The 21,950-nt window shown below is 35.5% G+C and overlaps 1 protein-coding gene across 1 annotated transcript in view; it reads left to right on the top strand.

Annotated features, from left to right (window-relative positions):
• Positions 1 to 21,950, top strand: part of Ptpro (protein tyrosine phosphatase receptor type O) — a 107,736-nt gene that overhangs the window by 35,983 nt on the left and 49,803 nt on the right. The window contains exons 8-12 of the mRNA XM_077799073.1: positions 2,960 to 3,080; positions 3,778 to 3,971; positions 4,892 to 5,003; positions 8,407 to 8,558; positions 9,677 to 9,797. Of these exons, the coding sequence (XP_077655199.1) occupies positions 2,960 to 3,080; positions 3,778 to 3,971; positions 4,892 to 5,003; positions 8,407 to 8,558; positions 9,677 to 9,797 (700 nt within the window). The remainder of the gene's footprint in view (positions 1 to 2,959; positions 3,081 to 3,777; positions 3,972 to 4,891; positions 5,004 to 8,406; positions 8,559 to 9,676; positions 9,798 to 21,950) is intronic.

Raw genomic sequence — 21,950 nt, 5'->3', positions numbered from 1 at the left:
CATGTATAGTATATTTCAAAATTGCTAAAATAGATTTTTAACAGTCTTACTTCTAAAAAGAATGATACACTGGTGATGTAACAGATAATGTAAATTAACTTGATGAAATCTTTCTGTGATATATATATCGATCGATCAGAGTATCACATTTTACCCCACAGGTACCTACAATTATTCTCCAGGTATAAATAAATAAAAAATAGGCAAAGAGTAATAGAAGTATAAACATAAGCTGGCAGCTTAGCAAATATTTAGAAATGAGGGATGCATTTGTGTTCCTAATTTTTTGTAACTAAGGAAAGTAATTTGCAATACCATTTTCTTTAAAGTGAAGTAGTGTGTGTATGTGTGTGTGTGTGTGTGTGTGTGTGTGTAATCATAAATAAATAAAGGAGAATGGAAGCCATCATGAGAAAAGGAGACAAACAGGATGAATGTATAGCAGCATATTTAAGTGGTTATGCTTCCATGTATTTCTTTGAATAGTTAGAATCAACTACAGCCTAAAATATTAAACTAAAGGAACTTTAACATTACCCTGAAATAATCTAAGCTCTTTACATCCTGTGTAATTCTGAATACTCTAAGTAGGCAAAATGAGTGACTGCTGATCTAAGTTAGCATTTACTGGAACAGTGGGAAGTTTATAACATGCTGTAGAATTCAAATGAAGAGTTCGGAGTGGTGTTCATAATATAAGACATATATGGCTCCATGACATATTATTGACGTATATGTGCTAGAGGAGAGTCTAGAAGAATTTCTGCCAAAATATCAGGACTTGTGGAATGAGAACAGAAAAGACTTCCAATTTATGTCATTTACTCTTCTGCTGTGGGAACAATATTTATAATGAGCATGTGTTCGTTTTGCCACTTAGAATTTGTTTGTTTGTTTTTAGACATCTTACTATGTTGCCCAGGCTGGCCTCAAACTTAACATCTTACTGCCTCAGGCTCCTGAGTAGCTGGGATATAGGCAGGTGCTGCCTCATCCAACTTAGAATATATTTCAAAGATATGAAATAGTCCTGTTTAGTTACATGTAAAATGTATGTTCTCATTCACATTGTCTCTTTAGAAAATTCACTATCAGCTAAGGACACCTGAGTCACTTTGTGTATAAGACCCCAGTAAAATTGAAAATCTAAAATGTGAGCAAAAAACACTGATACAAAAGAGTGTAAATAGAAAAGAAAGGATAGAAGAGCTAATTTATTAATCTCACTTTGGTCAAGCCAATGAAATGGGAATTTTGGTGTGGTGCTCCGACAGCTTTTGTACAAAGCAGTTTGTACCAATTAAATTACACAATTTCTACCATTTGTAATTTGTTTCTGATATTAGAAGAGATTGAAATTCACTTTATAACATCAGTTATATGTTTATCCTAAAAAATCTTAATGAAACTTTTAAAAACATTAGAGTATAGGGGCTGGGGTTGTGGCTCAGTGGTAGAGTGCTTGCCTAGCATGTGTGAGGCCCTGGATTCAATCTTCAGCACCACATAAAATAAATAAATAAACAAAATAAAGGTATTGTGTCCATCTACAACTAAAAAAAATTTTTATAAATCAGTATGGTGCATTCTCAAAAGACAAAGAATGGAATGACCATCTGACGCATTTACACCATTCCTTGGTATTTATCTGTAAGAATTAAAGTGAGCCTACTTTAGAGATACAAGCATACCCATGTTAATTGCAGCACAATTCACAATGACAATTTATGGAATCAGCCTAGGTGTTCATCAACAGATTAATGAATAATAAAATGTGACATATATAAAAAATAAATTCAAAAATTACAGTATAGATAAACTATTAACAATACTGTTCTCATTAATTTGTATTCCTTCCTGCAGTGATTCTGCAATTTTATATCCCAGGTGCCAAAAAAACTTGATTATAAGAGTTAATATTTCTTGATATTCTGGTTTATCTCTATGAGATATGTGATATTATTATCTATATTTTATCAATGAAGAAACCGAGGTAAAAAGTTTAAATAATATATGAGAAAATCCCCAGGCATATACAGAGTTTGATGTCAGGCAGCCTGAACAGAGAACCTGTGTTCTTCCCATTAAGGAAGATCATCTTAAATATTAGAGGCACTGAAGTCAAAATAGCTCACTTCCTAACCACTAGTTGAACCATAAATCCATGTGCTTTTCAACATGCAACTTTAATAAATCCATTTTGTTCATCTTATACATTGTCACTATTGGACTCCATATGGCATTTGTTACATAATCAGTAGTTTTTTTTAAGTGAAAAGGAGCTCATCTAAATGAGAAATGTTCTCCATAACATTATTTTATAAGGTTACCAACAGACTTGCAAAGTGCTTACTGCTGTATTTCTACATTCTGCCAGTGACTTGCCCACAGATTAGAGGTCCCAACAATAAGCTTCTATTGCCAACAGTGAGTTTCAGTATGTGACCTTGGCCATTCTCTGGCTTTACTTTCTCAATCTATTAAATGAGTGATTTGAACTAGATAATCTCTGAGGTCATTTCCATCTTTATAATTAGATATTATGTGCTTCTAAGTGACGAGAAACTAAAGACATTTCTGCACCGATCTTCACATGTAATCAGCTGACACTACAATTTAGCATGTCAGACTGTCCTTATGGTATTGCTGATTTGATTATGGTTAGAGGCTGATGTGTCTCTAGTGTGCAGGGCTACAATTGACATTGATGCATATAAAGCAGTTCATGGGGCTTATTAAATCCAGCCATAGAATTGGAATGTTCTGGGTTCCCTTCAGGGTTCACATAAACTATAAATCATCCTAATTTTGAAATCTGACCTTTCCCAGCATAAGCAAAGGCTTCTAGATTTCAAAGTCACTGTGGTTCCTCAGAGGCTCTGAATACCACATAAGCTTCTGCAAATCCCACTCTGAAAGCCCATCTCTAAATAAATCTTATTGGGTATTTGGTTTATAGGTGAACTCAAGCAAACCTATTATTGAAAATCTGGTTCCTGGTGCCCAGTACCAGGTTGTGATGTACCTAAGGAAAGGCCCTTTGATTGGACCACCTTCGGATCCTGTGACATTTGCTATTGGTAAGTTCCTAGCAACAAGAATAATGACTTATCTTTCTCAGACTACTGGTTGGAGGGGTGCAATGTGCAAGATTGAAATCACTATCATTGCATAAGGAGTACCTACACCAGTTCACCCAATAGTCTACCTTCCGAGTATAGTGTACAGCAATGGAGGATTGCAGCCAGGACTCCGTTCCCCATCTCACATGCACACACATTCTTACAAACATAGATGCCAAAATCGTCCTATCCTTACTTCCCTCCTATAAAATGACACAGTATTTTCATATAACCTACACACATCCTCTTTAAACCATTTCTAGATTACTTATAATACCTAGTGCAATAAAAATGCTGTGAAAAGAGTTGTTATACTACATTATTTAGGAAATGAAGATAAGAAAAAAAGTCATTTTACACAGATGAATTTGAGGGAAGAATATTTTCCATCTATGATTGGTTAATCCCACAGATGTGGCACCCACTGATACACAGGGCTTACTGTAAGGAATGACTAGAACTGAACACTTAGTCCATCCTTAGCATTTACTACTTGGGGGAAAATATCAGATGCAAATTTACTTTGGCTTTCAATGATTTTGTCAGAAGGGTAAAAGCCTTATTTTTAAGTAGAAGTTTGAAGCCATGGCTGAGATATTCAACACATCTTCTCGGCTTTCTTTCTATCCTTACTCCCTACCCCTCTTCTTTTTAGTTCCCACTGGAATAAAGGATTTAATGCTCTATCCCTTGGGCCCGACGGCAGTGGTCCTGAGCTGGACCAGACCTTACTTGGGAGTGTTCAGAAAATACGTGGTTGAGATGTTTTATTTCAACCCTGCAACAATGACTTCGGAGTGGACAACCTACTATGAAATAGCAGCAACGGTCTCCCTAACTGCGTCTGTGGTAATCGCCCCTTAACCAGCTGTCACACTTCCCTAGGTCGACAGATGTGTCACAAAGAAGTGATTTGTAAATCAGATCATTTTTTAAACACACAGAGGTAGTTTGCTATTTTCAAGGCTTTTAGTTATTTTTGCTTTTAGGGTTTGGGGTATTTGGGGTTCTATTTTTAAGAGAGAGAATTTTGTGAAACTACCTTTCCCCCCTCAATGGAATTTGTCAATGAACATTTTTTTTTTATTGCATTTGCCCAAAGCAGAATAGATTTAGAAAGTGTTTATTGTGCTTCTCTGGTCCTAAGGAGGAAAACACAAAAGGTTTCCCTCAGGCCTTCAATAGTTATTTGAGCCTGTTTAACTCTAGTGATGACTCTTTCTGGAATCTACAAATTGGTTCAATACCTAGATTACTGGGTCATTACAGAATTGTTTTCACAAAACTATAAATGATTTTCTCCATGAGACTAAATAATTTTTTAAAGTATAGGTTACCTGCAAGTTATGTGCGAAGCATAACAATTATCCTCTACCCTGTGAGGTCTGTAGTAGTTATCACCCAACAAGACTCTGGCTCATGGTCCATGTTGAAAGAATATAGATTTGTGAGAGGTCACTTGTCTAATAAATAGGGAGAAGTACATGTATGGTTACTTACAAACAAGTGCTATTTCATTGTGTATTAAAATTTAGGAAATTGCAGATTGAAGCCAAAATTGGAAATATTTGTTTGTTTACCATTGAATCATCTTCAAAAAATTTTAGTTTTGTATTTTATTTTATTATGGCTCACTTCAGAAAGAATTACAAATACAAAACACAAAAAAGGAAAATAAAAATTTTATTATGACCCAACAAAAATGCACTACTCCAAAAATATTACTTTCCTCTTAGTCCTTTGTCTCTTTGCTTTTTTGCCCCATTCAGAGAATAGCTAATCTGTTGCCAGCGTGGTACTACAACTTCCGGGTAACCATGGTGACATGGGGAGAGCCAGAACTGAGCTGTTGTGACAGTTCCACCATAAGCTTCATAACAGGTGAGCATTGTGTGGGAGATGGTTCGATGACAGAGAACCTTATTTTGAGCAGATACTAAGGGGCCACATCTCCAGAAAGGGTCAGTCACCCACCCAGCACTGAATGAGCATCAGTTTCATGGGAGATAATATACTTGATTCTGATCATTTGTTATTTGTTGAATTGATAACCTTTAAAAATTAAGATGTCATTTTTATTCTTAGTTGCTGCCCTTGACTTAGTTTTGCTCTGATCATTGCCCTTGACATGTGCTTCCCAGTTGGGATTGATTAGAACAGGGGTATAGCAGCAGAGCCTTCGGCTTTACACAGCACATTCAATTGACCTTACCCATGCAATGAGTATATTTGTTAGGCAGCATCCATTTCCTTACTAATTAAGCCAGTTTTAAAGTCACAGCCTGGCTGTGGTAGAGTACAATGCAGGAGTTTAAAGTAGGCTTTGAAGAGAGATCTCCTGGAGCAAGTTAACTTTTCTACGCATCAGGTTTTTTAAGTGCAAAATTGAGAAGACAGTGGTATCAATTATCTATTATTATTATGTCTTATTACCTCTTTATTGAAGATGTTACTTAGCAAAATACATTGCTCAAAGTTGAGGTACTTAAAATACTACTTAGATCACTGAGGAACTTAAATGATATAGCTATACCATCAACAGTTAAAGAAAACAATGAAAAGTAGAAATTCATCAAAAAAACATTAACCTTGTTGTTTGAACTAAGAGATTTCAGGAACTTGTTTTTGGACAATATATTCTACTTGTACAGAGTTGTACTGAGAGATTTATTGTTAATTAGAATTATTAGATGATGAATAATTTTGCCCAAATCCTTTCCTCGTTGGACATCTAGCTTTCTTCTGTTCAAATTATTAATGAAACAAATGGAAAGAAATCAATCAGATGTGAATTCTTACACAATCAATTTACATGATGTGTCATTTTCTTTACAAATCAATATCCAAAGTACTTTTTTTCAGATGTTAATAGTAATAATTGCATATGTAAGTGAAAAATAAAAGACTAAAAAAAGGAGAAAATACCAATCCTTGGAAAATTACTGTGCTAACCTCTTGAATGTGTTAATGATCACATACTTTATAATTAAACTTCACTGTATCAATAATTCTTAGAGTTCAAGTTTCTTGAAATTAGCTTTCAGAGAATACTGTTTTCTTCTCAGGCAGAACAACTATCTGAAAAACTCAAAACCAGTTTCTGCTCACTTCCAGCTACAGAGCTTGAACAATTATCTTAATGGTCCTGAGCTCTTGTTTTTATCAGTGTATCTAAAATATTGCCTGATATTTGGTTAATAGAGCAAAACTTTGTATATTCAAATACCACCTTAACAGATTCTTTGCAGTGTCTCAGAGAGGGACATCAGAAACAAAATATCTTAAGAGTCACCATTCTGAGTGGTTCAAGGTGTGCCTTTTAAGCTAGGGAACTGAGTTAGAGTAAAATGTATAATAGTCAAGGTGCACACAGAAGTCTGGATTTTTTTAAAAAAGTAGTTAACAAAAGAGTTATTTACCTTGATGAGCAGTTAACAGTCCCCAGCACGCTGGTCTTTAGGAATTTCTTATCTTTTCCTGGAACAAACATCTCAGCCATACTGACACCAATGGTCTAAAGTATTATTATCTAAGCATATTAATATAGATGGTTTCAATTCTCATATCCCTAAGTATAATACTTCATAGCATAGTGTCAGAATTAAATATAAATCACTATTAAAGTATATTTTATACTTATTTTTTAAAGCGATGGAAATTATATTCTTTTTTGGCCTTTCTTACAGGATTTCAAATAAGGATCTTATTTATAATAAATGAGTCTTTCATGCTTTATTTCCCTATGAAATTTAATTGAATTTCCATATAATATTTCCCTTTGAAATTTAATCTAATTGCCAAATTGATATAAGAGGAAATAGGAATAAAATATTTGAATTAATTGTGACTCATTAGGACCTCAATTCCATTATCTTTGTTAGGCAACTTTGCAAGCCAAGGCCATGGTTAATTGGGCTTGGATAGCAAATAATGATCACTAAACAAACAGTGACATCTGGTGGTCTTTTAGCACTATGATGGATTTTGAAGCAACACTATGGAGTACAAAAATCTGAAGACCCGTGCTTGTTGGGTTTGCTACGCATTGCTGGGTTTGTAATTTTAAAAAGTGTTGTTGTCCTCACTAAAATTAGAATATGAGAAAATATCCTTTGAGGAAATACGTGTATAGGTATTTGGATGTGATCAAGTACCCTGGAATATCTTAAAAAGCTATAAAGAAGCCACAGTTATTTTTTCCTATATTAGAATAATCTGAAATAAGATGTGGGTATTGTTGATAGTTCATGACTATGTAAAGCATGCTAGAAACGCTAATTCCTATTACCTATGAAACAGAAATGTGTTTTTATTTATATACAGCTATTAAAAGTTTTCAGTGAATAATTGTTTTTGAAGGCATAGTCAGTTATATGTGTTTGTTATGAGTTCTAGCAGCATACTAATGAAGAGAAAGCTTCATGATTTACATAAAGGTTCCTCCCATTTTTGTTGGCTTTGTGCTGCATTGCAGAACAGAATATTTCATAGTTGTCATGCCAACTTACATGTATAAATTAAATGTTTCTTAAAATCTTTAGAATTACCAGGTTCATTAAAATATGCTTTCAGAGCTCATGTTTTATAAATCTTGTGATGAACTCTGCTCCTAAATTAGCAATTTTTAAAAAATCTAACTGTGTTAGGATGTAAAATAAGTGCAGTGTTAGAATTTAGCTTTGTGGCATGATTTTCCAAAAAAAAAAAAATTATTCCTTCTCCTTTCCACTTAATTTGGGTAATACTTCTTGAAACCACAGGGCTGGATGTTGTCAATGATTCTGTCTTGTTATCTTATGGAAATAACATTTGCCTTCTATCCTACTTAGAGAGCTACTATATATTCTGTTCTTCACCTTTCTCTCCTTTTGCTCCTCATTCCCGTCAACATCTTCACTGTACCACAATGGAAGAGATTTTATACTATAGGACCCCAAGTTTTCCAATAGTGCTTGGTTAATAACTTTACCAATGCCTACTAATTGACTGAAACAAGCGTACCCAAGCAAGGAAACATACTAGGAACCCTGTAACTGGATCACATAACAGGGGGCACCATTGGGTCTAGCTGTCTTGTGTTTGAGATACACGAGATGAAGTCCCATGAAATAAATGCCCACCCTGTACCCAGCCTTCTCTGCTTCTGAGAGATCCAGGAGTCCCCAGGCCATTGCCTGATGTTAGCTTTAATTCCCTAAAATGTTGCTATATGGGATTTCATCCTCTCCTGATAAGTACTTTATTAGTCCTTTGTACTAAGTTGTATCTCTTTCCTCCCTCATAGCCCCAGTAGCTCCAGAAATCACTTCTGTGGAATATTTCAATAGTCTGTTATCTATCAGCTGGACATATGGGGATGACACCACTGACCTGTCCCATTCTAGAATGCTGCACTGGATGGTTGTTGCAGAAGGAAAGAAGAAAATTAAAAAGAGCGTATGTTGTTTTTTTTTTTAATTCAAATATTAGGCATCTCAACATTTAGTAGCATGGACTATTGAAAACCACTAAGCAAACATTTATGTAGATAAACATATGTTTGTATACCAACTGGCACTGTTTGAGCTCAGGAAATAGAACAACCCAAAATTACATTCTTTCTTATATAGAACTTAATCTTTGATCTCTAACAGTGAGTTGTAATAGCTGAAATAACTATTGGTTTAATTTATGTTTAAAGTTATGATTTGAGATCATTCTTCAGGATGCCAAACACTTTCAAGAAAATGATAATTAACAAATTTCAATATTTTCTCCATATATCATCAACACCTAAATATTTGGATACACTGGGGATATTGATTTCTTCTCTCCAAGTTTATTAGCTTTTAAGCATTGTGTTCATTAGGATACAGACTAAAGTACTATAATAAAAACAAACAAACAAACAAACAAACAAAAAACAAGATACAAGTTTTTTGTTGTTTTTAATTATAGCCTAGTATGGGTCACCCAGGTCCTTTCTATTTTCCTGCTCCATTTGTCACTATGTGGAGTTGTCATTTGCACAGGAGAAGTTCATTATCATTTCGTCCATCCTGCAGTCTGCAGGAAGAAGGCAAGAGAGGACATGGAGGCCCAGCACTTATAGAATATGAACTCGCTCATTGCACACATGATCACATGCCCCCCCCCCAGCTGCAGGGAAGGATGGGAAATGTAGTCTTTAGGTAGAAAACCATGTCTATAGACATGGCTAGGTTTCTTCTGAGCCTTTCAGAATGTGTATTAGTAACAACCCAACAATATCTTTTCTAAAATCTGCTGCGACTATATGGGAAAACACTAGAGCAATATCTATATCAAATAAGGGAATGGATTACTGAATTGTTTTATCTAGAGTGGATATACATGTTTAAGTCTCCTTGCATTTGGCTCAAATGAGAAATTTGTATAATTTTCAGAGAACATAACTTATATGTAATATAAGTAATATAATTGTAGATCACAGCACAAAACAGAGAAGGAATGGTGCTATAGCCTTGTAATTGTGTAGAATAGTGTGCTGGTTCATTCAGTAGAAGTTTAAGCCCTGGATTTTGGTGTTCTTCCAGGTAACACGAAATGTCATGACTGCGATTCTCAGCTTACCTCCGGGAGACATATACAACCTTTCAGTAACAGCTTGCACAGAAAGAGGAAGCAACACCTCCACACTCCGCCTTGTCAAGCTAGGTAGGAGTATATGGGCAAGTGTAGAAACTATCACACTAGGAGAACTGGTGCTTGATCCCTTAATTCACTGTGGGCTCCTTGACTCAATGAAATAATAACAGAAAACAGCTAATTATCTCTTGTAAAGAGGCAGAAGGTAGACATTTATACTACCCAAAAATATAGTCAAGTTAGAATAAGTTTTTGTGAGTAAAATGTATATTATGCTGGGAGACAGGTGTATTTTCCATTCTCAAAACCATAAATGAACACAGTTTGTTTTAAAGATGGATGAATATTAGAGAATATCTAGTGCAGTGTTTTTAACTTTTAGACAACATCCCCTTTTCATATAAATGGCTATTAATTATCTTAAATAGACACTCATAGCTAAAATAGCCCACACGCTAGTTTTTTTAAAGTTGTTATAATTTCATATGAATATAAAATCAATGTGAATGAAAAATATTTATAACAAAATAATAGAGTCCCCTATGTATGTGTGTTCAAACACAGCTACTCTGAAAGACTTATGAAGTTGCCTACTGCATACACATAGCTCAAATGAACAAGTTTATGTTTGCAAGAACTGACCAGTAGTCCTGATAATTTATAATTTTCAGAAAATATAACCGTAAATATATAAAAGAATATTTTTTAAATGATGGAAGGAACAACTGAAAAATAAATTAATTAATAATAAATAACTGAGAAAGCCCAGATACAAGTGTGAGAGTTAGAGTAAATCAGAAGAAATTAGAAGTATTTGCATATGATGAGACCAAGAGGTAGATGACCTTAATGTGGAGATAACATACCAAGAAAACAATAGACTGTGGATGAGGGAAGGTGAGGAAAGTAGGGTATTCTTGCAAATGAGCTGAAACTTACTGTGCAGTAATGTCAAATAATTCTTTATAATTTGACATACAACTTGGAAGTGACACTGTGTAACACAACATCTATCTTCTAGAGTAAAATAGTGACTACTAGAAACTAGGAAGGGTAAGGAGGATAGAGGAATAGTTGGATAATGGTTATTATATATTAAGATATACATTTAGTTTCTGATCCTATAATTGGCAGCAGGCAATGGAGAATGGATTGGCAAAAAAAGTTGTGTTGTTGACCTCTTGGGACAGTATCAGTATGAAAACAACTCAAAAGTGAATTCATAATTTCAATAGGTAATGTTCACCACATAGATCTCTTACCACTTTTATATCTCAAAAATTTTAAATATATGGAAGACAATAACAAAACTATTTCCCAAATGGTGATACAGTTTACTGATATCAGGCTTTCAGGTGTCTATTAATTTATAATAGGTGCCGGAATCATCTTTGTTCTCTCATATGTTCATGTGTGCAGCTATGAGTAAGGAGTGCTTTATTAGTGGAATAACACCATGGGTAGCATTGTGTCTGTGAGGCATTTTTAGAAAATCTCCAACAAAACAAAACAAAAGCTTTCTCTACAACTAAAGGCACTGAGTCTTGAATCCTTTTTAACTCACACTTGAAACGATGAAAACTAAATTCTTGTACTAAACCCCTTTAAAATTATGCATCATGTAGTTGGAAATACATGATGTTTTGGAAAGATACTATGGGAAGAAAGAGTACATTATTGAGCAATTTTTAAATGATATCTTCCTAATCCATTTAAATATGACAACTTTGTTCTTAATTATTTTACTTAATTCTTTGAAATTTTTTCAATATCATTGCAGTAAAGTACATGAAATTTATTTTTATGGTAAAGTATTCTTGTGTGACATTCTGAAGTCATGTGGCATATAGGAGATGAGACAGTTTTTTATTTGAAATCCTCTTGCTCATTGTGTACAGCCAGTATTTGTCAAGTCCCTGTATTCTGACTACACAAAACATTCCTGCATGTTTCCAAACACATTCAAGGGGACAGTGCTTCTCACTTTGGGAATCAAGTATAGGGTTGTACACTGCAGGTAATCTGTTCTTCTTCACTGGTGGCCCATGCTTGAATTTTAGAGAATACCAACTTCCAACATGGCATCATCTACTTATTAAGATAAAAGCTTACCTTCCTATTTCAGATTGTGTCTCCCATGAATTCAAAGGTCAGTTCAAAAATCATTTCCAGGTAACCAGAACTACTTGAAGATTTCACTCATGCCCTCAGTGTCTTTCTTTTCCCAAGCATTATTCTTACATGTAGCTGTGGGTTTGAGGTCCTGGCCTCTTTCTCCAACTCATTTGTATAATCAATCTCCTTTACAATTCAAATTCAGAGTGTGCTTACCAAAATAACATTTTCATTGGGCTTAGTTCAGGCTTCTCTGTCATTCTGATGGTATTGTGACATTACAGATGACTTACAGAGCCCTGAGAATATGGGGAGAAGTTATAACTAGTACAGTTATGTCTTCATTGGGAGTGTAAGTTGAAAATCAAGATGCTTTCTCAAACATCTTGAAGTCTTGAGCTTCCATGTTTGCCTGATACATAGGACTGTCTAAGCCAACTGGTAAATTTCCTTTAAACTTTTCAAGAGTAAAAGGCAAGTTCCTAGATAAATTATTTCTATGAAATAAAAAAGCTTTTCTTTATTAATATCTTAATAGCAGATGGAATATTGTCTCTATCTTGTTCTTCCCTGAAAGACAATCTATACATAATATGCCTTTTTTTTCATGGCAACTAAATAATCTAACTTTTTATCCTTTTGATAAAACATTCTATTTTTCATCACTAATCATGTTATTGTATTTTATTAGCTCTCCCAATTTTTAAAAAATATTTTTTAGTTGTAGTTGGACACAATACCTTTATTTTATTTATTTTTATGTGGTACAGAGAATCGAACCCAGGGTCTCGCACATGCTAGGTGAGAACTCTACTGCTGAGCCACATCCCAAGCCCCTAGCTCTCACAATTTTCCATAACACAATGCCTTGCCACCTATAGCTGCTCAATATATATTACTGAATTGAATTGAAATAGTAGACTTCAAGGTGGAAAGAAGTAGCTAATATTTAACCAAAATAATTTCATCTTTGATAGAAGTGAAATAGCATTGTGCTTTTAAAATAACTGAATTGAAGTTACTTTTTGTTTCACAAAACTTCATACCATTTTGTTTTTTCACAGTGTTCATTTTGGTGTACACAAAAGTCATATTAATTCTACTTTACAGGAAAATACAATTTTGACACAGAATACTCTTGTTAAAGCTTGAACCAAAACTAGCTGGGTTAACCAGCATTCCAGCTTCTCTGACAGAGGTCTCTTTATGCTATGTCTATCATAGGAGGCAGGATTTACCTCTGTGGAAAGAAATTAAACTATCGATAACTATAGTATAACATAAGTTAATCCAAGATGACAATGAGCAAAGGTAAAGAGCCCTTTCTCAAAATAATTGCCAAGAATTTTCAATTATAATGTCAACAGCAAACATCCACATTAAGACACATACCATCAGTGGTGCTATTTACAAAATGTTGAGCCAGTCCTCCCACAGGGAATTTCTGAGTGCCTGCAGTTTCATGGTACTATGGTGGTATGTGATGACCAGTCCCTTTGGAAGTCAACACAAGTGTTAAAAATTAAATCTGTACCTAAGACCCGTCGTGTTGGAAGACACCACTGGTCTGCACATGACTATGTTTTCATCCAATAACCAGTCATATCTCCAAGTCTTGGTGAATCCAACTAGAACTTTGGGCCAACTTTAGGAGGACTTAGGAAGTTTATATCAGAGAATCAGTTTTCCAACCTTAAAAAGGTCTTACTTGAGAATATCAGTGACTTTTAGCAACCTTATAGCCAAACTGATTGTACTGAGGATGGGGAATTAACTCTCAGAACATGTCAATGAAGGGAGAGAATGAAAAAAGCTGAGGGGCTGGGGATGTGGCTCAAGCGGTAGTGCGCTCGCCTGGCATGCATGCGGCCCGGGTTCTATCCTCAGCACCACATACCAACAAAGATGTTGTGTCCCCCGAGAACTAAAAAATAAATATTAAAAATTCTCTCTCTCTCTCTCTCTCTCCCCCTCTCTCACTCTCTCTTAAAAAAAAGGAGGCAGAAGAAAGGAAAAGAAACAAGAATGGTAAATGTTGGGACATTTACAAGATAGCTCTGTACTAATAGAACATTCACTTATTAATTCATCTAACAAACATATATTGACAGCCTTGCAAGCACTACTACTTGTAGCAATGAACCCAAAGCCTTCTTTCACAGAAATGTCCACAAATAACGTAAGATCTGGTGAAGAGAAAATGATAAGTGTTTCACAGAGCATTAAAGCAGGGCACTATGGTACAGTCACTGTGTGGTTAAAGGTTTCTTTGAGAGAGCCATCAAAGCTGAGGTCTAAATAACCAAAGAGGATCATCCACAGAAGGTTGGGGAAGTGTGCTATGTGGAGGGGATAGGCAGAGACCAGATTGTACAGGATTTTGAAGGCATTGAGGTAGCATTTTACATTTAGAGCCATGGGACATTTAGAGGATTCAAAACCATCTGACTTACATCTGAAACAATCCCTCTGGTAGCTTAAGGGAGAAAGGATGGTTGAGTCAACAACCAATAAAGGGTTATTTGTCCCAGTTGAAAAAGTAACATTCTAATCCAAATAAGTCCCATGAGAAATGATGGAAACCTTGACTCACGTGGTTATAATGGAGATGAAGAGAAGTGGACAGAATTGTGGAGCTATTTTGAAGGTTGTGTCAAGCTTCTGTTGGGACAGAGATGGGAAGTGAGAGAAAGAAATTGACACTGACTTCTAGGCGTGGCTCTTGAGCAACTAGGATGGATGGTGGTACTATTCATTGAGATGGAAAACTCTTGAAAAATTAGAGGAGCACTAAATTTGGAGGAAAGTAAGAATCAAGGATTTTTCTTTGGATATAAATTTGTGGTAACTGTGGGACATCAAAGAGCAGATGTTAAATAAAGAGATTATTGATAGATGTGTCTGGAAATTGAGGAGAATTTCTAGGCTGGAAAGATCATTTGGGAGCATCTAAGATGAGGTCACCAAGTAATAAGATGAAACAGATGAGCAGAGAAGCTCTGGATCTAGCCTACAAGAAACACTTCAGCACTTACAGACTGAGCCCAGGAGAAGCCAGCAAGAGACACTAGGAAATACTAGCCAGTGAGGAAAGAAAAAAACCCAAAGACAGGATTTGCATACCACCATTGTGAAACTTCTGCTTTTTCCTGCCCACAGACCTTGTGCAGGCAGAGTCAGGACAGGAATCCTGTACCGCCAGTGCTCGGAGAGGGTTTGGGGATGGCTGAGTGTTCTGCTGCCTTGCAGCACAACAGAGCCTAGGAAGGCTGGACCCACTCTACCCCTGGCAGACCTGGGTCTGGACACAGGATCAATTCTTTTTATCTGTTTTCTGCATATTTGTTCCCGAATTGGGTTTTCTCTAAAAACCTTCATTTCCTTCATAACACATGTAACAAACAAGGGAGGATCCCCACACCCGCTCTGTGGTTTTCTGTTCCCTTTTTATAATTCGGACATTAGGACATTAGCTTGATTTTCTGAATCTCAGTCATGAAAATTTTTGAATAGATTCGAAATCTTTAAAACATCATTTGGCCACAGACAAGGGGAAAAACAGAAACACTTTGAGATGTTTAGAATTTGGGAAGTATTGGATCCCTTGTCCTCTCTTTCTTCAGTAGATTGCAAATAATCATGGAGTTTAATAAACTGGGTTTTCTGACCAGCCTGTTGTACTTGTGGTCTCACTCCCTCTTAAGAACATTTGTTTATCATTTTGTTGAAACCATGGAGTTTATAATTTTGGAAATAGTTGCTTGAATATACGCAGTCCTTGGTTTTAGAAAGGAGTGGGTTAAGTGTGTGAGTCATACCTTACTGAAGTCTGAAGTACCACTCCCTAGCCACCCTTTCCTGGAATCCTCTCCTAATATATAACTAATGTTATTTTTCTTATTCTCTCCCCCCATACATACACAAAAAGAGCTAAGTAAGTTGAGAATATGAATAAATGGTGTCAAATAGCACAGAGAGAAAGAAGATTTTAAAATGGATGAATGAATGAATGGATGGGAAGAAAAATTGAAGGAAAGGAAACAAAGTGTGCATATCTGTAGCATTCATTATATTCACATCCCCGTTATACACACATACCCCCCTCTCTCTCTCTCTCTCTCTCTCTCTCTCTCTCTCTCTCTCTCACACACACACACACACACACACACACACAACAATAAAGTCATGTACTTTTTACAAACGCATTCATTCATTTTATCAACCACCAAACATTTAGTCTGCTTTTACTATGTGCCACACACTATTCTGGGTTCTGAGCATATACAAATAACAAAAATTTTTGGCCTGTTCTAGTACAAAAAAAAAGGATGATAAATATAGCTACATGGATGTTGAACAGTAATGTTTTGTGGGAAAAAAAAAAAAGAAGCAGCAGCAGCAAAGGCAGTGAGTGCTGAGGGGTAAGTGCGATATTTGTTGTGGGTGGAGTAAGTGTCACTGTGACTGTGATGTTTGAGTCCATACCTGAAGGTGAGGGGATGAAGCAAAGGGTTAAGTAGGAAGTTATCAGGTGAGCAGAGGGAGTCACAGGTAGAAAGTCTCGGAAGCATCAGTGAGCCTGGTATTTCAAAGAACAATCAAGAAGGCTAGAGTAGATTCAACAAAGGGGAAAGTCGTAGATGGCGGGCCAGAGAGGTAACAAGGGAGCAGACAGTGTGGGGTCATTGAAGAGCATTTTCCTGAGTGAGAGGATGCTCCATGGGATGGGTTAACAGAGGAGTTACAACACTGACACATTTCACAGTAGGATCCTGGTGGGAACTGTTTAGGGCTGAGAGCAAAAGTACAAGACCAATTAGGTAAGATGACCACACATCTGTATTGCCTTAGGCAATACAAGTTTGCACCTCTTATGGATCAGTTAAAATCTAACAATCTTCTTAGAAATCCCCTCCTTCCCCAAATGATCCAAGTTGGACACATTGGGTTCATTATAATTAGGCAGAATAGCACGATTTGTTGTTACATATTCAAACATACACACAATATAACAGTACAATTTGGCCAGTTTTATTCTCCGGTACCTTTCCCTTCCCTCCCCCTAACCCCCTTACTCTCTACTCTACTGGTTTCCTTTCTATTTTCATGAGATTCTCCCCACTTCCCCAAGCCCCCCCATTTTTCTCTCAGCCTCCACATGTAAGAGAAAACACAGTACCCCTTGACTTTCTAAGTGCCGTTTATTTTGTTTAACATAATATTTTCAAGTACTATTCACTTACCTTCAAAACACATCATTTAATTTTTCTTTAAGGATGAATAAAACTCCAATGTGTATATATCCCACATTTTCTTTACCTAGTCATTCATTGCCAGACACCTAAGCTAGTTTGATAATTTGGCTATTGTGTATTGTGCTGCTATAAACCTGGGTATGCATGTAGCACTATAGTATGCTGACTTTAATTCTTCAGGATAAATACCAAGAGTGATACCGCTGGGTTATTCAGTGGTTCCATTCAGGTTGGACTTTTATGATCAATTATATAGTTCTTCAAAGTCAAGAGACCATTGATATCTATCCATACAAGAAATTGCTTGCATCAGGCTGGTAGCAATGAAAAGTGGTCACATAAAAAAATGTATTGTGAAGGCAGAGCTGAGAGAAACTACTGATGAACTTAAATGTTGTCAAATTAGTGATAAGACACCAAAACCTAGGATCTGAGCAATTGAAAGGACAGAGGTGCAATTTATTGAGTTGAAGATTATAGGACAAAGTGATCTGGAGGAAAGATTGTTAAGTTCAGCCTCTGACTGGTCAGCAGTCCCAAGTGTCTGTTAAACATTACAGAAGAGATACTGCACTGAACAGGCTGTTAGATGGAGCTTGGATTCAGTGGGGAATTCGTGTATGGAAATAAATTTAAGAGTAGTCAAGAAACAGACTTGAGCAGGTTATTAGGAATGAAGAAAGCAAAAAGAATTCTATCCAAGGACTAAGCTCCAAGCTACTTCAACATTAAGAAGTAAAAGTGACAAGGAAAAACCAGCAAAAGAGGATGACTAGCCAGAGAAGCAAGAAGGAGCCAAGGAAAGTGTGATATCATAGGAGCCAGGCAAAGAAGGAGCCTTGATGGTACAGGGAACACCTTGTCATTCTGCAGATAAGTCAGGTAAGATGAAGAATGAGAACTGAACACTGATCTGAGCAACCAACTTAGAAGTCACTGCAGATTTTGAGAAAAGGCATTTGGGTAGAGCAGTGAACAAAAGTATCCAATTTGAAGGAGCTCAAAGAGAATGCAAAGAGAAAAGCTCAAGACAGCTGGAATACAAAAACTTTTGAGAAATTTTATTATAAAGGAAAAAAGAGGAAGTGAGCAGAAGCTGAATAATAAAGAATTTATGAATTTTTGTTGGGTTTTTTTTCTTTTCTTTTTATTCTTCAATGGAATGGGAAAAGCTTGAATGTAAGCTAATCAGAATGATTCACTAGAGCAGGGGGAAAAATTAATCATTCAGGATAATTAGAAGTGAGACTTTAAATGATGTCCCTGATTGGGCCAGAGGAGATGGCAGCCGGGAGAGGAGCTGAGGGTTCGGGGTGAATTTTCAGTAAGACAATGAAAGACAGAGATGTGGGCACTGATGGGGTAGTCAGAAGGGTGGGTGATGATGGCAACTGTGAAAGTCTCTTCTGATTGACTTCTTAGGAGATAATCATATATGTTCTTTAGGTTTGTAGGATATCATAATGGTTCTACAATTCTTCTTGTATAGACCTTTATGGCCAGCAGTCACACATATATTGCTTTCTAGTTTAGATTTCAGTGATAGTTATGTCACTGTCCCAATTGCTCTGCACTGGGCTTGAGACTCGCCAATACCTGTCCTCAATACATCTCTCCCCATTTCCCACTGAAGTCCTCTGAGTCACTGCCAACTGCCCACAGCCCTGCCACATAGCGTCAGCACTTCTTTAAAAGCATTTCTTCTGACCACCAACGCAGTGACTGCATATTTTGCAAGTATCTTATTCTCTTCAATATATTGGAAGAATCTGGATGTCAGGCTTGTACAGCAATGTCTATGAAATCTTACACTTGAATACTCAGCAAGTATCCACCCTGAAAAAGTTAGTCTTCTGGAGAACTTGTTACCCCCAATATTGAAATGAATGAAAAATACTCATATTTTTAGAAGGTTTATTTCTATGGAGGTTTTAGATATCAGTTCTCATTCTCACAAATTGTGTTACATTAGAAAAGTGACTCAGGCCCTCTAGATTTATGTCACCTACCTATAAAATGGAAGTCTGGACTAGAATATCTTTATATTCCAAGTCTTAGAATTTCATTCAACCTGATTTCAAATAAAGGCAACCAGATTAATGATACAGTGAAAGTAGGTAGTGATCTTTGTCTAAAAATTTTGTGGTACATAAATTTAACCAAATAAAATGCTAGGTAAAAAAAGAAAAGAAAAAGGCATATATATATATATTTTTTTTTTTTCATTCATTCCTGGGATCTAAAAATGGAAGAAGTCAGATATTTTGTTTTGAAACTAATATTAATGAGAACTTTTTCTCCCTAATCTCTAGAAGTTACTTGAGTTGCTAAAACTACAAACCCACCCAATGACTCATAGAAGGAGATGTGATATTTGCTGTCATTAAATTAGACCATAAAAATATATTTAAAAAGTAATGGCAGTGATATATTTCTAATTCCTGAGAAAATCTTATGTTTTGTATATGAAAAGGATCTAAATGTAATTTAATGCATTTTTCAGGTGCTAAATATTTGCCTGAATTTTTTTTTACATTTCCCAATATAATTTAAAAATATTCAAATGACTGATTAAATGAATTTAGGAAAAAATCTCCCTAAGTTAATGAGAAAAGACCTAATAAACTTCAAGTATGACAAAGGCTACCATTGTTTGATATAAATATTCCTCTTCTTAATTTTATTGCATGTACATCTTAATTCACCATGAATAATTTCTTGACTTCTTGTTTGTTTTTTTCCCTTCTAACAGTGCTTTCTTTAGCAGATGTTTTTTTTTTTCAGTGACTTGAACTTAAGTTATGCAGCTTTCACTACTTACATTGCAGATGTTTTCTTTGGCCAAATTGAATATTAGTTACATAACTTATAACTTACCTTAGAACTGCTTGAGTTGAGAAAAATAAAAATTTAAAAGGCTGACTATAATATAGCATTTAAAGACTCCCAATTCATATCTGTATACATGCAGGAGATTCTAGAAATTTTCTCTCAGTGAGGCTAAAGATTGAAAATAGATTTTGGTCATGCTAATCACAGGTTAAGATGATTTTTACAGTGCTTCTCTACTGACTTCCTCTTATTACCAATGTCACACATTTGTACTGTGACTTATCAAGCTTAGAGGTTTAAAATGTAAACAGAGAAACTACTGGTCCTTATGGAAATAATTATGACCTCATAAACATCATTTGCTAGGTGGTTACATCAATGAGTCACATTAAAATTAGAAACAACTAATAACTAGCAGATAGATTTTAGACAATAAGTACATTACACTCTGTTCCAAGGTACATTAAGTCCATTACATCTGTTTCCTTTGGAATTCCCAAGAAAACGAAGATTTTTTTTTTTTTTTTTTTTTTTTTTTTTTTTTTTTTTTTGCTAAAGCACAGAATAAGAATGACACCAGCTCATACTTCACAGAAGGTCACTTTCACTCCCTAGAGACCCAAGGCAACAGCTTGAGCCTCTCATAATCCAATCTAAATTAAATGGTAGAGATTATATTACAGCCTTCCATTCTGCTCATGTTCTGTGCATGGTACTTGACTCTCTTATAAAATTAGATTAGATTACCAACCCAAATCCAGAGAGGCATTGAATGGGAGCAAAGAAAAGGAAAGGGAAGACCAAATAGTTAAACATATCACCAGCAATGTTAGAAAGCTTTTAGAATATCTAAAAGCAAGCAAACCTGTATCTTTGTTGTATTTGGTAAAAACAGCATATTTATTCCCTTTACCCTGTATGCAACACTCACATCAATATTGTGGATTATTTTAAGCAAAAGGAAATTTGACACTTTAGAATATGGAATATTAAAGAAGTTAAGATTTAAAATGTCACTGAGCAAGATATAAAGTGATAACCAGGAGATGGTCTCTAATATCTAACTGACCCTATATAAAATGTGTGTACAATGCCATACATCTCATTTGCTCTTCATAGTATTGTTGGGGTCTTTTTATACCTCTGTTTTATGAGATAGAATGTATTTAATATTTTTTATAATAAGAAACTATATTGGGTGGCTGAGACTGCCATAATTGAAATATCACAGACTGTATGACCAATGTGATTCTGCAACCTGTACAATCAGAAAAATAAGAAATTATACCCCATTTGATTCAAATGTATGAATTGTCAAGATCATTGTACTGTCATGTGTAACTAATAATAATAAAAAAAAGCAGAAATGCAAAATATGTGTTTTACAACACAGCCATTAGCCATGCACTTGAAATCTGGCCAGTCAAAAATAAAAGGTGCTGGGAATGTGAAGTACAAATTGGATTTTGAAGTTTAAGCATGAAAAAAAATATTAATGATTCTTTATATTGATGCTACTTTGTATGGTTTTGGTTAAATAGAATATATTAAATTCAATTCACTTGTTCATTTGATAACTGTGGATTTACTCACAGTTATGGAGGCTGAAATTCCAAGATCAAGTTAGCAAATTCACTTTCTCTTAAGGTATCTCTCCTTGGCCTGTCCTGGTCTTTTCTTTGTATGCATGCATCCTGTTTGACCAAATTTCCTCTTCTCATAAGGACATTAGTCAAATTGGATTAGGCCCAACCTAATGGCTTCATTTTAACTTATTAACCTCTTGAAAGGCCCTGTCTCCAAATACAGTTACATTGTGAGGTTTCAACCTATGAAGTTTGGGGATATTCAGTCCCTCCCATGATGCAGATAGAGACCAGTCCAAAAGTTTCTGCATGTCACTCTACCCCTTATCATGTACAGTTGCCTGAACAAGTTTAAACATTTACTCCTTTTAGTCCTGTGCCTGAGAATGGAGAACTTGAATCCCATAAACCATCAAGGTTATGGGCCTAAGCCA

Source organism: Urocitellus parryii, chromosome 5, assembly GCF_045843805.1.
Source record: "Urocitellus parryii isolate mUroPar1 chromosome 5, mUroPar1.hap1, whole genome shotgun sequence".
NCBI classification, from domain to species: Eukaryota; Metazoa; Chordata; class Mammalia; order Rodentia; family Sciuridae; genus Urocitellus; species Urocitellus parryii.
The sequence above is the reverse complement of the archived record's forward strand: the minus strand, read 5'-3'. Positions and strand labels throughout refer to the sequence as shown.